Source organism: Equus asinus, chromosome 1 (assembly GCF_041296235.1).
Source record: "Equus asinus isolate D_3611 breed Donkey chromosome 1, EquAss-T2T_v2, whole genome shotgun sequence".
Lineage (NCBI taxonomy): Eukaryota > Metazoa > Chordata > Mammalia > Perissodactyla > Equidae > Equus > Equus asinus.
In genome coordinates this window covers 139,205,121-139,223,808 of record NC_091790.1, presented here as the reverse complement: position 1 = coordinate 139,223,808, position 18,688 = coordinate 139,205,121, and the positions used below count along the sequence as shown (strand labels likewise).

Below are 18,688 nucleotides of genomic sequence, written 5' to 3'. Positions count from 1 at the left end.
CTGAGTATTGAGTGTGTTGTCTGAGATCCCAGAGACTGTTCAGAAGCTGTTCCAGTTCATTGGGTCAAAAATCCACTATTTACGAAAAGCTAAATACAGATTTGCACGATTGACCATAATGGCTTCAATTTTGAAAGATAGTAGTATCAGAGAACACTTCCATTTGGTGGGATAATTTGAGAATCGTCCATGCTCAAATGGCTAAAATATTGTACTTTTTGCTACTTCATCACTCCATTTTAAAAATAGAGTGGGGGTGGAGGGGAAGGCCTGTTGAGAAGGTGGAAGAATGTCAACTGGAGAGTAAATCACAATAACCAGGTGAAGCCACTCCTTAGTTAACTACTGCCTGAAGGTTACCTGTTCTTTCGAAGACTGTCAGTATGGAGAGGCTGTGTTGGGGGCTTCTGCCCCTGGTGTGTGTGTGGGTGTACACACGTGTGTGTGCTTGTGTAAGGTGAAGGGAGAAGAGAGCTTGTGAATAGGAAAGAAGAGGTGGAGAACACAAAGCTCACAGTAAATCCTAAAACTTGAAGCACTGGGAAATTTTGACTATTTTAAACTGTACTGCTCACTTAAAAATAGTAAAATTATACCATTATTCTTTCAGTAAGAGAGAGAGATAAAAATACAGTTTTTCTAAATTGGAAAATTTGCTGTAATTTTGCTGCTAATGACTGATTTCTTCCAACAGTTGCAAGGCAGTTTTTGCTCTGATAGGTTGATAAAGGAAACAAAATCAAGAACATATTGGAAGTTCTCAGAGAAAATTACAGTTTAGGTATATGTTGGGGGTTGATCGTTAGACATTTTAATTGAAATAAAACAGTTTTATACTAATATGGATGGGATCACTGTGGGTGCACATTCGTAGTACATCTGCTCTTGCAGCATATAAGTAGGGTTAACTGTATGTTAATGCTTTTGCAAGAAAATTATTTTTGATCACATCCGTCTAAGGGAGCTAGCTTAGGAAATTGGTTTTTAAAACAATATAGATATTATACTTGCGTTTAGAGAATGAATTAGAACTCTTTGTACTGCTTTAAAAATTTCAAAGAGTCGGAATTTTTTGGTTGTGTTCTTCTCTAGTGGTAAGGAAAGTTAACACTAATTAACACAGTGGATGATTAAAGCAAGCTTACACATCTGGAGAGTGACCACGGTCTGCTCTGTGCCTCCAAACACTGTTTTAACTGACCTTCTTTTGATATTATGAAAGACTGCTAACGATTTATTCTATCCAATTGAAAATAACTTTTTCTAGCAGATTGAAAGCATCCCAGTTGGCCTCTCTTGCTGCTGATTTGGGTAATGCATGTGATAGAAGATTAATGTCAAATGCTAAATGTCTGCCAGCCATTAACCTTTTTTGTTAACAAACATTTGCTATGATGACTTAAATAGTATGTTAATCTTGAGGATTTATAGATCCATCAGATTTTAGAATAGGAAGGATTCTTATCAATAAGGCAGACCACGCGTTCTCATTGTAATAGTGTAAAGGTGTCCCTTACAACTGTGGACTCCCTGGCTGCATCTCAAATCTCCCCAATCAAAATCTCTGGGTGCGGGGCTTGAGAATGTGTTTTGAACAAGCTCTTCAAGGAAACGTGGTTCGTGCTGCAGTTGAACAATGGCTGGTGTAGTTTATGGCTTTCTTTCATGGATTGTGGAAACAGAGAGGGGAAGCTGACTGGTTTCATTGGAACCACAGTGTTAATCTTCCAGTGCTACTAGAAGGATGATGTTCTTTTCTAGGATGCCACATGACCTCATATCAGGGTAGTCTCACTCTTCTCTAAGTACAGAACCGGAAGAGTTTTAAATTAGCCCTAATTTTTACATATGCTAACACTATATTTGACTTCAATATAATATTCAGTTCAGCTTGCCTGTGTGTGTGCGGTATGTCTGTGTGTGTGCTTGTTTTTTGAAAGATACTTACCATCACTGTGCCTATATGTTCAGAATAATAATACTAAAAAGTTTACAGGGGCTTGTAGAGAACTCAGCTTTAATGAGATGGGCTGCGTGTGTGAAGTGCTTATTCTGTACTTACTCTGTTTTAATGGCACCCATTTTCCCCCTAGAACTTCCTTGAGCGAGGCTGAATTGTAGCCAGAATACTTCTTTCCTCTTCAAACCATTAACTGTGATTAATATAAAAAGGCACTTGTCAAAAGGGTTTGAAATGGCAACCTTGATGTTGGAGCATGTGGCAATACTGATAGGTCTGCATCCACTTACTCCATTATGTTATTTAACTTACGAATTCAACAATTTGTCTTTTGCTCCCTGCTTAAAAGACAATGGCCGTATAAGCTGTTGTTAACCAGATCAGCAGGGTGGAATATTATTTCCCTTCCAGGGAAACCACAACTTTCTTTGAGGATTTAGCACACGTTAGAGAAAGCACCCCAGTGAAGCTGTTCAGAGAGAAAGTGCAGCCTTTCAGTGACTCTCCTTTGCCCCTGAGAGGGCTTACTTTGAGTTTAACAGAAACATCCTTTTGTGTTTATTGTATTAATGAAATTTTTAGGATCCATGAGAGCGATATTATGGCTCAGTGTTTGAAATAATGTAGCTTGATGAACCTTTTTTATTTTAATGGGAAACTCGCGTTCATTGATTTGCAGCTTCAAAAAATGAATATTTTGGAAATTAAAGTACATTAATTTAGTTATTCTGTATGGAAACAAAAACGTAGAAAGTTAAAATTTGCATAAGTGAAGACCTTGATGATTTCAGATTATAGTGTGGTGGAGGTTAAGGAGTAAGAGCCCATAGAATTTGTAAAAACAAATTCAATCTAACCACTTAATGGCATGTGCAAGTAATTTGCCAATTAAATATTTGTAGTATCTGAAAAATCTTCAAAGTAAAGAGTGGAGGTTCTTAATCTTTCTTAATTTCATACTTTCAGAAACATAGTAGAAAATTACTTAGTTTTTGATCACTTTTCATTCAAAATTTTATTATATGAGCTAAGAGAAGGATGGATTTTAAATATTTAAGGAAAATTATTGCTTTTGGAGAAATGTGTAAAATATGATATTTCCGAATCATGCTGTACCTAATTTTTTTTGTGCCATTTATAAATATTTGGTGCCCAGATAACAATTTTCATAATAATTAAGACTTTAGATTTTGGAGTTTTACCATTGTAATGGTCACCTGCTATGTTTAGAACATTGTATGAGGCCTGCTTAGCTCTAGAGCAACCCTCTAAGAAAGATGTTTTATTCCTATTTTACAGACTGAGGGAATTGAGTCAGGGTAAGTAATTTGCCAAATGTCACTCATTAGTAAGAGGCATTTCTGACAGTCCCAGGTTTTTTGAAAAACAGCTTTATTGGGATATAATGCACTAATTTAAAGTGTGTAATTCAGTGGTTTTTAGTATATTCACAGATTTGTGCAACCATCACCACAGTCAATTTTAGAAGGTTTTCATCACCCCAACAAGGAACCCCATACCTTAGCAGTCCCCATTCCCCACTCCCATTTTCTCCTACTGCCTCCAGTACTAGGCAACAACTAATCTACTGTCTGTGTCTATGGATTTGCCTATTCTGGACATTTTGTATAAATGGAATCATTTATATGTGTTTTGTAAGTGGCTTCTTAGCATGTTTTCAAGGTTCATCCATGGTGTAGCATGTAACAGTACTATATTTTTATTGATGAATAATATCACATTGTTATGGGTATACCACATTTTGTTTATTTATCCTTCGGTTAATGGACATTTGGGTTATTTCCACTTTTTGACTATTATGAATAATGCTGCTGTGAACGTTTGTGTGCAAGTTTTTTGTGTGGACATACGTTTTCATTTCTCTTGGATATATACTTGGGAATTGCTGGGTCATATGGTAACGATGTTTAACTTTTTGAGGAACTGCCAAACTGTTTTCCAAAGTGACTGCACCATTTTCCATTCCCACAAGCAGTGTATGAGGCTTTCAGTTTCTTCATATCCTCACTAACACTTGTTATTAGTGGAGGTGAAGTGGTATCTCATCGTGGTTTCGGTCTTCATTTCCTTGATGGCTAATGATGTTGAGCATCTTGTCATGTGCTTATTGGTCATTTGTGTGACTTCTTTGGAGAAATGTCTACTCAACTCCTTTGCCCATTTTTAAAATTGTCTTGGTATTATTGAGTTGCAAGAGTTCTTTATATATTCCAGAGTTCTTTATCAGATACATGCAAGATTTTTCTCCCATTCTGTTGTTTGTCTTTTCACTTCGTTGATGGTATCCTTTGAAATAGAAAAGTTTTAAATTATAAAGTCCAATTTATGTATTATTTTCTTTTGTTGCTTATGTTTTTGGTTTCATATCTAAGAAACCATTTCTTAATCCAGAGTCACAAAGATTTATGCCTATGTTTTCCTATAAGAGCTTCACAGTTTTAGCTCTTATATATATAATGTGAGATAGGGTTCCAACTTCTTTCTTTTGCATGTGGATTTCCAGTTGTCCTAGCATCATTTGTCGAAAAGACTAATCTTTCCCTATTGAATTGTCTTGTTACCTTTGTTGAAAATCAGTTGACTGTAATTGTAAGGGTTTATTTCTTGACTGTCAATTCTATTCCATTTTGTCTGTATGTCTATCTTTATGCCAGTACCACACAGTATTGATTATCGTAGCGTTGCAGTAAATTTGAAATGCAACTTTTTTTTTTCAAGATTGTTTTGGGTGTTCTGAGTCCCTTGAATTTCCATCTGAATTTTAGGATCAGCTTGTCAATTACTGCTGAGACGCCAGCTGGAATTTTGATAGAGATTACACTGAATCTATAGATCACTTGGGGGCTTTTGCCGTCTTAACAATATTAAGTCTTCAAATCTATGAATATAGTATGTTTTTCCATTTATTTAGGTTGTCTTTAATTTCTTTCAACGTTTTGTAGTTTAGAGTATGTTTTGTATGTCTTTTGTTAAATTTATTCTTCTGTATTTTATTCTTTTTGAGTTTGTTATAAATAGGATTGTTTTTCTTAATTTCACTTTTGGGTTGCTTATTTCCAATGTATAGAAATACAGTTGATTTGTGTATATTGATCTTGTATCGGTCAACCTTGCCAGGCTCATTTATTAGTTCTAATACTTTTTTAGTGCATTCCTTAGGCTTTCTATACACAAGATCATCTTATCTGTGACGGAGCTTTTAAAAATCACAATTCTTTCCACTACAACCATACTCTGTAGCCTTGGAAATTTACTAATTTAGGAGAAATTAGTTGACTTTTCTTTTTTAAAGATTTTATTTTTTTCCTTTTTCTCCCGAAAGCCCCTGGTACATAGTTGTATATTCTTAGTTGTGGGTCCTTCTAGTTGTACCATGTGGGATGCCGCCTCAGTGTGGCTCGATGAGCGGTGCCATGTCCGCACCCAGGATTCGAACCGACGAAACACTGGGCCACCCGCAACGGAGCGCGCAAACTTAACCACTCGGCCACGGGGCTGGCCCCTAGTTGACTTTTTAAGGTTATATTTAGGAAAGAAACAATTGCTACTTTGTAATTGTCTTTTCTAATCTTTAAAGAAAAAAAAAAGCAGACTTTTAGGGTGGAACATTTGTGGAGAAAGCAAAGTCCCACAAATAAACTCAGTTTCCTTGAGCTTATTTGGGGAAGTCTTGCTTTAAATAATATTCCCATTATTTGGTGATATGGGAACCATAGACCTTCTAACCATAGTTCGTTTGGCACAGACTGAAATAACAGTGATTATACTTTAAGAGATAAGCATTCTAATTTGTTTTTAGATTCAGGAGGAGTGGCTGAGCTAAGAAAAATGACCTTCAATATCCAAAACATACCTCTAGTGCTTCATTCGTATTCCGCTGCTCATTCAGTTTTGTTTCTTTGCCTATTAAGACCTCAACCTTGGGGTAAGATTTTAAGACGTTATGTTTCAGACTAGGAGAGAACTTCTTTAATTCTAAGTTAGTGATAAATCTGCTAAGTGATGCTTATTTGAAAGCCATCAGCTGGTGAGTTATGAGTCCAGTTATATATATAGTTACGTACATATAATTCACTGAAAAGTCACCAAAAAGCCTAGAACATCTTGGGTTTCCTTTTTCCTCTTCAGGACTACAGTTAGATTTGGAAATCTCGGGGAATGGTAAAGGTTTAATGATAGGATGCCCCTAAGATTGACTCCTGGTGTCTTTCATGGTAAGCTCATGGAATTTCAAATGAGAGCCGGAGTACAGAGCAGAACTTAAAAAGTGCTTTGGTTTTTAGTTTCTGATTTTCCAGCTATATGATAGGAGGAGTACTCTCAGGTCTCATTGCCTCACAAGGCATGGAGAAATCTTAGACAGTCAAATGTTAAGCTAGAAAGCTATTTGTGCCTCCTAAAAGGAGAAAAGAACGTTAACCTGAGGTGATATTACAGTGTTTTCCAAAGTGAGAGGGAAAATTCCAGGAACCCATTGTGACTGTTGGGCTTATGGATGTTGTTTCTAATCATGAACTTACAGAAAAATGTAGAGACCAAGCATTTCAGAAAATGAATGCCCCAGAATGACTTATCAGAGCAGGATGGAATATTCAAAGACTTATGAACCTATAAAATATTTTTGGAGAAAATTTGAGTTTTCCAGAGTGGCAAAACTTAATATTTTAATTTTTTAAAAGTTGATTAGCCATGAAAATGAGTAGAAATATTGGTAGTTTTCCTCTTTACCAATTATTCTCCTTCTCTCTTGCACGTATCATTTGGTTTGTCCAATTAGATTGGCTTGGCAATCTTATGATAATTGAGTACATAACCTCTATTAGGGAAGTTAGGAGAGTGAAAAATAAATTTTGTAAAAACTGTTCCAAGTGGTAAAAAATCTCCATCTCTTTTTCTGCAGAGTCCTATGACCAACTGTTCTTCCCATAGCAACTTTTTCTTCAACATAAATGTAGCATCAAGTCCTTGGGGTTTAAAAATAATAAATTTTGCTGCTGCCAAGTGATGCCAGTGTCTTTAACTTCCTGGAGCAGGATTTGTCATGTCTCAGTGACCCCTGGTGGCTTTGGTCCCAAGCCCTCTGATTGGACCCTTAACTCATTTCAAAAGAAATGAACCCTTCTTCAAGCTGTTGCTCTCCACTGAAAAACTCCCTTAGAGATCCATCTGATTAAATACTAGACAGCCTTTAGGACCCAGGTCAAGTTTTATCTTCTCCAAGAAGCCTTTTTCTTCCACTTGTCTAAGTGCCTCCCTCCTTAAACTTGTGTTTCCTTGCCATGAGGAACTCCTACAGTTTAGCCAGTAGGAGTTGGATAGCCAGTACTATTTGGATCTATTGTCTAATTATTTCTTATGGATTCGATTTGGATACAGCACCATGTCTTCTACCACCCCTCCCCTTCCCGCAGGGCTTAGTACAGTGCTTATAAGCTGGGCTACTTAGAACTTGATAGCTAGCTAGCTAAGAATTGGCATTCTTACAACAGCCAGTATGTTAGAACAGCTGAGAACTGATAATAGGGCCACATTCTCAGGGTCATGTAGTTTGTAAACTGTCCAGCTCCAGGGAGCACCAGTCCAATAGTCCATGAAGTGAACGTCATTCACTGGATGATACAACATGGTAGCCCTGCATGTCCTCTTAGGTCTACAAGTGACCTGTGTTTATACATTACTGCTTCACATTTGCTGGTCTGGAGAATCTTTCCTACCTCCTTCCTTTCATATTTTTGTCTGTTTCAATAGGAAGTTAAAAAATAATGAGTGACTCTAACCCTTTTATAACTTTTTAGGACAATATTTTTCAAAATAAAGTCGTGGATCCTTGTATCAGAAAAACCTGAAATGTTGGTTGAAATGCACATTCTTCAGTCCTTCAGTCGATTTGAATCAGGCTCGGACTGGGGCTGGAGACGGGTGGGTGATTCTTAGGCACTTCGCTAAAATCTTAGGAAATGATTGTTGAAATAGCTTCTTGGTAAGGTGGAAACTATAGTGCCTCAAAGGGTTATTACCACTGTCCTTAACCTGTTGCACTGTTGTGAACATTTTGTGACTTATTTAAATTCAACCACTTCTTAGTAAGCAGTTAGTGCTCTATGCTCACCACTGTGCCTGCCATGTTGGGAGAATGAGATGTCTAGAATACAGCCTTTGCTCTCAAGGTGTTAATAATCTATGTGGGAAGACAAGATGTACAATAAATGTGTGTATGCACAACACGTATCTGCAAATGTATACATACTATATAGAGATATTTTTAAAAAACAGATTATTATTAAGAGTACAGGTCTATAGGATTGACAGTTTGTAGACATGAGATATGTCTTAGGGGTCACAGATGGCTCTATACTTCAGAGAGACTAGATTTCAGTACTTCAGGCGGGCATTTGCATAAGAGACACGCTCTATGGAATAGTGGAAAAGGCTCTAGACCTAGTGTTCAAAGTTCACATTTTGGAATTCAGGTTAGGGCTTTAGTAAACAGTGAATGTTAGTTACTTTAATTATAGGAAAAATAAGATTGTGGGTTGGGGTAAGGGACATCTTAAATTCATTCACTAATTTTTAGTAACATATATATATATATGTTTACAGTTTTAGACCATATAAATATTAAAATGGAAATGAGTACCTTAGCTTTATATGCCAATATTTGGTTAATAGCTTCTGTTACTTTCTATGGGATACTGAAGGAGAGGTCAAGAAAAGAGAATATCATTTTTGACAGCTATCCTACAATTATTACATTAAAAATTTATTTCACCAGGATGCTTGGCAGAAAGGAATCTTCATTTCACCAGAATGCTTGGTGGAAAAATTGCCAGAAAGCCATTTTTATTTATATATTATTTGTTTATAATTGTATTATAGTGTAAAAAAAATTGTTTTTTTTTTTCTTTTGGTCACATCTTTGTCATTTCAACGTCATTTCTCATTGGATAATTTATTGGTCTAGATTAGAAGATTGTGGGAGCCTTCCTCAAATCTCTGTTGGGCCTGCTTCATACAGAGATATGGAAATTTAGAACTGGAAAGGAGCTACAGATGATCTAGGTTAATTTCTATTTTACCACTGAAAACTTACACATATAGCCATTAGAACAATACCTGGCACATAGTGAGTGCCTAAGAAATTTTAGTTACTATTAGTAGTAGAATTTGAACCTAAGTCATTTGACTTTTTTTCCCCCTTTAGTTGCTGAGATTATTAACTTTGATTTCTTGACTGAGTCCATGAGGATTCTGACTTTTATTTCGGCCGTGGTTTTATAATCTGTTTGTGTTTTTGAAGTTGTGTTATTTTTATAAGACAAAATTAGCAATGTCCGTTTAATAACAGATTTTATAAGGAAGAACTGATATTCTTTGTTTTGATGAACCTTTCTTTTCTTTTTTCAGAGGACGTTAAGCAAGTTTTTGCACAGACCACAATTCATCAACATATTCCATTTAACTGGGATTCAGAATTTGTTCAACTACATTTTGGAAAAGAAAGAAAAAGACACCTGACATACGCAGAATTCACTCAGTTTTTACTGGTGGGTCTAGCTCTTAAAAAGTTAAAAAGAGTAAATAAGTAAGACTGGGATCCTGATTTACCTCCCACTTGCCAGCCTTGGCCAAACGATCCTATTTGGAAGTATTTATTAGTATGTAGAAACCATAGGATTAAACGGGCTCTTACGAACTGTGTAGAACCTCTTCATGTTTAAAAGGAATACACCTTGAGGCCCCAGGAAATCACATGATTTGCTGAAAAGTCAGGTAAGTCAGGAAGGGCAGAACTGGAACTTGAACTCTTGGCTTATGACTGGTTCTACTAGTATTTACCAATACTTTGTTTTCCTTGAGAAATAGCCAGATGTTGTCATCAGCATCTAGCCTTGGAATTGTTTCACCCGAGGCTTTTTATAGACAAGGCACTGGGTCTGGATTTGACTGCATACTGGAGTCACCTGGGGAGCTTTAAAAACTGTTGTTGCTTGGGTCCCTCACCTCTAGAGATTAGATTTGATGGGGTGGAGGGGACAGGGACAGCCTAGGCATTGGGATATTAAAACTTTCCAGATGCTTCTAACGTACAGCCAAGTTTGAGAATCACTGTTCTAAGAGCACTTGCTGTTCTCGTCCTGGATTAAACTCTGTGGGAGGGGGAGTTGTCTCCATTTCTGGGGTGCACCTTCCCTGGCCCAGTCCCTCCTGCCTTTCTCTCTTTACCTCCCTCCCGCAGTTATGGTCATGTTGTTGGGCCACTGATGATGCCCGTGGAAGAGTAGTAACAAAATATGATTACAGTTTAGTTTTCCTTCTGAAGCATACTTTTAAAAATGTTTTAATTCCAATATTAGCATTTCGTCACTAAAGGTGAATATATGATATGTAGGCCTATGTGATAAACTACTGTTTCTTTTGGATTTTTATGCATTTGTTTTGTTTCTCTAACAATTAAATTTTATTTCTATTTTATTAAATATAGTATTTAATTAGACTCGGTTAAGGCCGTTAGTTTGATGTGTTTAAATTCTGGGTCTTGAGGAAAAATTTGCCCGGGAAATCACCTTCTGCTCTTTGTCACTAGAAGTGTCCTCAGTGGGTGTCCTGGGTGCCTCTGCTTCTGTTGTGTGCCCAAGACCTTGCCAGAGCTTTCTGAGGAGTGGTCGGAAACACAATTGTGGAGTGGAGGTGGAGGGTACAAGGACGTACACACATACGCCATGCCGTGTGCTCATTCAGTTGGCATTTTGTGGTCTTCATTCTCAGGCACCAGCATATGTAATAAGTTGACTTTAATAGGCGCTTCTCTTTTGACTTTTACTGATGTTGTTATGATATATAAAATTTGTCATGCTGTTTAGTTTGCTTTTATTTTCCTGGTCTTTGGAAACTTAAAACAAAATGTCTTAAACCTGCCTTTGTATTTTTTTTCAAACATATTAATGCCTATGAGTACCTGTTTTCAGTTGTATATAAACACAAACCTACTTACATAACTCAGGTGGAGAATGGAATGTGAGTTGGATTTTTGATGTTGTTTACACAAGACATCGGCGCGCAGTAGGTGGTATTCATTTTGATGAGGAATAATTACAATAATGCTATTGAGACAAATGCCTCAAATTGACTTTATGGAATACAGCCTAATTAACTTTTAGTCTTAATGGCATGTTAGCAATAGTGAAGATGATCGCGTTTCCCTTTAAGCAAGTATCAATTATGCTGAATTGAGTCAGCTCAATTGAACCACTCACAGCGGCTTCTAGGCCTTCTTCAAGATATGGAGAAGCCAGAGTCAAAGATCGGATGACTCAGGGATTACTGAGTAGATTTCCAGCTGCACTTTGTAGGGTGTTCACTTACATTTGACTCCATTCTATAATGGTGAGTGGAAAAACATTCCATTGTGTCCTGCGCAGGATGAATTTGAGGTTGTGGCCAGAATGCAAGTGCTAAACTTCTACTAGATTAAAATGGTTATGGTGGATAACTATCTTGGTTAGGCCCTTGCTTTTGTGTCCCACTGCAGGCCCAGATTTAAAGGAATTAATGGAAGTATCATGATAGACTTTATATGAATGCCAGTGAAATGCCAGTTTTGATGTCTCCATTGGGTCACCGCACCCTCCCCCCACTTCACATGTTGGGTTTGCTTCCTTTGAACTCTTCTGAATGCAGATAGAGCTTCAAACCTCTACTTCAAATGCTTTGTTTGCTTCCTTTGGGCTCTTTTCTGGATGTAGGGAACTTCTTAAAGATATGAGAGAACTTAATCTCCCATATTGCCAGCTCTTGCTTTGTCAAGCATGCTCCCGCCTTTCTGCTCTAGGGCAGGGCTCAGAAGCAGGCACCAGCTACCTGGCTGGCGCCAAGGTTGTGAAAGCAGATGTTTAGCTGCTTGAAATGTAAAAGAACTGCCTGGTGCATGCTGCTACCTGTCACCTGATGAGAAAGAGGAACTGTAGGGGCAGCTGAGAAGTGCTTGTGCTTTCAAGGAGCCTCAGCGGTGTATAGAGAAAACCCTGCTCAATCCCCCTGAAGGTCCTAGAAGGTAGTTCAGCCAACTCAAACTTTAGGCTTGCATGTGTAAAGTTACCTATGATTATATATGTACACGTGTTTGTGATTGGTGGACAGTGCCATCCTCTGCAAGGTCAGATTTCTTTTTTCTTCATTTAATAAATGTTTTACTATATCTAAGCAAGTGTGTGTTTGTTATAAGCCACCACGTGGCTGTGAGAACTCTGCATGTTCACATGTTCATCTGTGTACTGTCTGGACAAGCTCCCCACCCACCAAGGTGGTGCTGGTCATGGTCACTGCTTGAATGTTGTTCACTGGTGTGTGGTTTTCTGTGCTTTTGTTCTAAATTCATAAAGTGGTGAATCAATTTGATATTCTTTGAGCCTTGTTTGTACTTTGCATCTAAATGATAATATTGAAGCAAGCAGCAGGAACACAAAGCCCCCTTCCTAGAGTCTTGTTCCTCATTGACAGGGAAGGTTTTCAGAAGCAAGTGGGCCACAGTCCTGTTACCCCACCATTAATACTGTTGTACCTACTGCTGCTGTTTTTTAATGCCCAGTTGTATCATCTCCACTGAACTGCGTGAGTGATGGTATATATGTGTGAATACAGTTTTATGCGTGGGTATGTGTGGGTATTTTAAAATATTCTGTAAACTTTTCCACATACCTCTACTCTCAGCTTCTAGATAAAAGCTCTAATTTTATGGTTGCTAGCTGAAAAAAAGATTTTAATTTACTGAATTTTTAGAAAACACTTTGGAGAAATTTTCCGTTTCTGCACCCCATGGAACTAAGTGGTGTTGACATAAAACTCTCTACCCTGTCTGGAAGTATTTTCTGTGCTGTGATTATTACTCGCATGGGGCAAACCACCCACTTCAGCAGATGCTTACTGAGCATGCAAGGTTTGTCGAGAGGCCTCTGCAAAGGGCTGAGAGGTGCAAAGATAACGACTTCTGGGACACTTATAATGTACAAGTCCAGGAGTTGTTCCTGTGTTTATCCGTGTGACAGCTCAAAAGGAGCAAATGCACTCAGGTCTAAAATGTATACTCTACAGGTTGCTCTTTTGTGGCATAAACCTTTATGGCAGCTGTAAAACCGAAACCAACATTCAGAGTGTGGTTAGTGCAGCCATCCAAAGTACCAACTTAAAGAGCCAGACAGCAGCATGATGTCATCTAGTTAACTGCCTGTTTCACAGATGAGGAGACTGAGGCTTTTCACGTTAGAGGCTCATAGGGAGATTTTTTGTGCTTTGATTTGCATTTCTCTAGTAACTAATGATGTTGAGCATCTTTTCATGTGCTTATTGGCCACTTGTATATCTTCTTTGGAGAAATGTCTATTCAGATCCATTACTCTTCTTATTGGGTGAGCGTTGTAGACAATGGTGAGCACATAATGAAAGTCTTCTTAAACTTTTCTACCAAATTATTCTGTAACAGTTGATATTAAGAGTCAGTCTCAAAAAAAGAAGTAATAATAGTAACAATCTGTATAATTTACAAAGTGCTTTTAAATACTCTATTTCCAATAATAGCATCCCCCAATACCCTGAGAGGTAATTTTATCATTATCCCCTATTATATGCAAAAGAATAAACAGACTCTAGGGTAAAATTTTGCATTTACAGGTAATTTTCTTGGCAAAATGCTCATGGTTTTCATTAGGTTCCCAAAGCAGTACCCCAAAAGAGTACAGAGCAGCTGTTCCAGAGCTTAGCTTCTTCTGTAAGATCGCAGACATGTGAGGGATTCAAAAATATGATGCTGTTACTACTATACTACACATTCTCCAGGGCCAAGGCTATGAAAAGTTTCTCTTCCTGGAAGGGGCTGTGCTTCTGAGTGGGGGTGTACAGTGATGCATTGCTGAATATTTAGCATTTCTGATTGCTACCCATTAATTGCCAAATATGATAATAAAAAAGCCTTTCGTGGTGCATGTAACTCTCATTTCCAATTAATTTTTAATGTTTTATAATCACAGGTATATATTTCACGTATAATTATTACAGTTTTAAGATAATCTACATATAGTTTCCAGTGGCTCCAATCCCTGGATAGAAAAGTCTAGGATTGTTACCAAATGCCATAGAGTTTGTTAACTAGAAACTGTTGTATTAACAACCTCTCCTATAGCATTTTCCAGTTTAGAAAGTGCTTTTACTTGTATTGGTTCTTACAATGACCTCGGGTGTTAAGCATTTGCTATCATTTCTGTATGAAGGATGAACACCCAGAAGATTTGGAGACGTTTTTGGATTTGTTCAAGATCAGACAGGTGGAACTGAAGTTGATTTTAATTTTCTTAAATCTCTAGCAGTGTTTTTCAAATTTTAGTGTAAAAATTTGCTGAGGTGATTGTTTTAAAATGCAGAGTCCAGGGAAAACTGGAAAGCCATATGTAAAAGAATGAAAATTGACCATTCTTTCTCACCATTCACTGAAATAAACTCAAAATGGATCAAAGACCTGAAACCATAAGGCTTCTAGAAGAGAATGTAGGCAGTACACTCTTTGACATCAGTATTGAAGGGATCTTTTCGGACACCATGCCTTCTCAGAGAAGGGAAACAATAGAAAGAATAAACAAATGGGATGTCATCAGACTAAAGAGCTTCTTCAAGGCAAATGAAAACAGGATTGAAACAAAAAAACAACCCGCTAACTGGGAAAAAATATTTGCAAGTCATGTATCTGACAAAGGCTTAATATCCATAATATATAAAGAACTCATACAACTCAACAACAAAAAATCAAACAACCCGATCAAAAAATGGGCTGGAGACATGAACAGACATTTCTCCAAAGAAGATATACAGATGGCCAATAGGCACATGAAAAGATGTTCATCATCGCTGATCATCAGGGAAATGCAAATCAAAACTACACTAAGATATCACCTTACACCTGTTAGAATGGCAAAAATATCCAAAACTAAGAGTGACAAATGTTGGAGAGGCTGTGGAGAAAAGGGAACCCTCATACACTGTTGGTGGGAATGCAAACTGGTGCAGCCACTATGGAAAACAGTATGGAGATTCCTCAAAAAGTTAAGAATAGAAATACCTTATGACCCAGCTATCCCACTACTGGGTATCTATCCTAAGAACCTGAAATCAGCAATTCCACAAATTCCATGCACCCCTATGTTCATCACAGCATTATTCACAATAGCCAAGACGTGGAACCAACCTAAGTGCCCAGCAACTGATGATTGGATAAAGAAGATGTGGTATATATATACAATGGAATACTACTCAGCCATAAAAAAGGACAAAGTCGTCCCATTCACAACAACATGGATAGACCTTGAGGGTATGGTCTTGAGTGAAATAAGCCAGACAGAGAAAGACGAACTCTGTATGACTCCACTCATAGGTGGTGGTTAACATATGGACAAAGAGAACTGATCAGTGGTTGCCAGGGGAAAGGGGGGTGGGGGGAGGGCACTAGGGGTGAAGTAGTGTACCTACAACATGACTAATAATGATGTACAACTGTAATTTCACAAGGATGTTAACTCTCATAAACTTAATAAAAAAATATATATATATATATAAAACTAAGATATCACCTTACACCCATTAGAATGACAAAAATATCTAAAACTAATAGTAACAAATGTTGGAGAGGTTGTGGAGAAAAAGGAACCCTCATATACTGCTGGTGGGAATGCAAACTGGTGTAGCCACTATGGAAAACAGTATTGAGATTCCTCAAAAAATTAAAAATAGAACTACCATATGACCCAGCTGTCCCACTACTGGGTATCTATCCAAAGAGCTTGATGTCAGCAATTCCAAAAGTCCTATGCACCCCAATGTTCGTTGCAGCATTATTTACGAAAGCCATGACATGGAAGCAACCTACGTGCCCATCAACAGATGAATGGATAAAGAAGATGTGGTACATATATACAATGGAATACTACTCAGCCGTAAAACAGAACAAAATCGTCCCATTTGCAACAACATGGATGGACCTTGAGGGAATTATGTTAAGTGAAATAAGCCAGATAGAGAAGGATAATCTCTGTATGACTCCACTCAAATGAGGAATTTAAAAATGTGGACAAAGAGAACAGATGAGTGGCTACCAGGGGAAAGGTGGGGTGGGGGGTGGGCACAAAGGGTGAAGGGGTGCACCTACAGCACTACTGACAGACAATAATGTACAACTGAAATTTCACAAGATTGTAACCTATCATTAACTCAATAAAAATTAAAGGAAAAATGCAGAGTCCAGGGCCTCTCTCTCCCAGAGAGTCTGGATAGGGCCTTTCCAGCAAGCATCCTGAATTGTGATGTTCTAGGTGGTCAGGGCTGCACAGCCCTGACTGTTCAAAAGCACAGAATCCAGTAAGGCTGACGGGAGCCCAGAGAGGCAAACAGGATCAGATTTGTGTTTTAGAAGGATCACTCTAGTTCTCGTGTAGAAAATCAAATGAAGAGGGACATGATCGAGGAGAGGGAAACAAGTTGGTTACTTTCTAATCCAAGAGAGAAACAACTGTGGCCTGGGTTGGATGGTAACGGTAGTGAGCCAAAGTGATTGGGTTCAAGGGAAGTTAAAGGGTTAGGCCTGACCAGGCGTGGTGATTTAGTAAGATGGGGACAGTTATGGATATGCAGAAATCATGGCGGACTCCTAGGTGTTAGGCTTAGGCAAGTGGGAGGATGGTGGTGGTTTCCTGAGATGAGGAGCACAGGAAGAGGAGTTGTTACTGAGGGACTACAGAGCAGTACTTTGCTTGTAATCTCTTTTCATGTATGTGTTGCTGGATTGTTTACACCTCCTTCCTTGGTTCCTTAGAGTTAGGGTGATACTATAGGAGCCTGACCGATGGGTGTTTCTAAGGAATTCTGTTCCCCGTTTGATGGAGCCAGGAAATTTCTTGTTTCCAGAGGCCTTCCTCCTATTACTCTAGAAAGAGGAATCATAAAGAAATCATCAGTGCTTTAAATTGGTGGGGAGGCCAGGTTTTGAAGTTGGGGTTCCATTAGTTTCGTGAATTCTAGTTACCCAAGAAACAGGATGGCTGACTTGGGAGGGAATGGGGCTAAAAATCCTCTCTAATGTCTTCTCATCAAATAGAGTTTAAGAGTGAGGTTACTTGACCCAGTTGAGAGCCCTAATCACAAAGGTGTGAGTCTTTTACCATAACTATATTCAGGTGCCTCTTTTGTCAGACGAGGATGACGACACCCTCATCCTCATCATTTATGAGAGGTGAATCATAGTTGATAGAGCTGGGAATAGAACCTGGGAATCAGAGCTGTGTCTCGTGTCCCAGACTGGCCATTCACATTGTTAAAGACCCTTGTCATCAGATCACATGAGCCCCATGACAACCTTGTTGGATGCCAAGACATATACATGTTAATAGTGAAACTGAATGATTTTAGTTCTTTTTCTTAAGTCAAATTGAACATTATTCTGGTTTATGAGTTGGCATGGCGTACAAATCAGCCTGTCTTTTCTGTGTAAAATGGACATTTTGGTTATTCAGGTTCTGAGCCCAGAGAGTAGAGCTCTGGAAGTGTGTGGCTCCCAGGTGCTGGTGGTTGCCACATGTCCCTTTAGAGGCAGGAGAATCCCTGCTCCTAGTCAGCTGTGATCTGGGCTTCATAGTCACCATCACTTATGGTTTGCTACCGTATCTGCTATAGCCTCCTGGTATAACGTAGAACTTTCAACACAAAAGCCTACATATGTTAAAAAAGAAATTGTTCCCCCCCACCACCAAACAAAGGAAAACATAACCTTCCACCATGGCTACATCAAATTCTCAAGCTTTGGAATAGATAGAACATTTCAGGAGTTAACAAAAAACAATCACTTGTAGAACTTGCTGAAGCCACAATTGTTTAAACAGGTTAGTGGACAACTAACTAGGTCCTTGCTTAGGACTGAGTAACCCAAGCCATTTGTGCCTCTCCTTTGTCCCCCAACTTGCCATCTGTGTTAGTTAAAATATCTAGACCATGGATGTTTAGTAGCTAGAGACGGTGACTATATTTGCATTTTTAACATGTGAGTGAATGTTTCTTATGTTGATTTTAAGTTGGACCAGGTGGTGTCTGCAATATAGCTTTGGTACTGTTTCATAGATACAGCACCACTTGATGTTCCAGAATGAAATAAAAAGTAAAAGTGGCAAATGTTGCTGGCCCTTAGCCCTTCCAAGAGATTAGATTGTGTATTGTCTCCAAATGGCAGCCATTGCTAGTTTAGCAAAGGGTGACCAGAAATGTGATAATACCCTGGTCACTTGCAGAATTAGATGCAGGACACATTTCATGCACATTGCACTTTCTACTCTGGGGGCAAAGGAAATCGGAATTCATTGTGCAGTTGTGTGCATGGTGTTAGTCAGCTTGCTGTTTTCTTGAGCAGCCTGTTGTGCAGGCTTTTACAGTAACATCCTGGTAAAAATGAACACTCCATACGACATCTCCCCAGTAGTTACCCACTGTGAAGTTTAACAGTAAATCAGAAGAGCAAGGAAATTGAGATGGAAAAACTCTGTACTTGGTTTCTGCCGAGGTGTTGCTGGGCGAGTAGTGCCACATGCGACACTGCTGCTAGAGAGTCTCAATTAAAAGCCCCACCCAGTGAATTAGGGATGAAATTTCACCCTGGACTCTCAAAGTCTGACTGCCTGGGCTGAG

General features: G+C 38.4%; 1 protein-coding gene across 2 annotated transcripts in view; it reads left to right on the top strand.

The window, feature by feature from the left end:
* SLC25A13 (solute carrier family 25 member 13) overlaps positions 1–18,688 on the top strand; it is a 188,032-nt gene that overhangs the window by 82,378 nt on the left and 86,966 nt on the right. For both annotated transcript variants that reach the window (XM_014859409.3, XM_014859408.3), the window contains exon 5: positions 9,386–9,525. In XM_014859409.3, the coding sequence (XP_014714895.2) occupies positions 9,386–9,525 (140 nt within the window). The remainder of the gene's footprint in view (positions 1–9,385; positions 9,526–18,688) is intronic.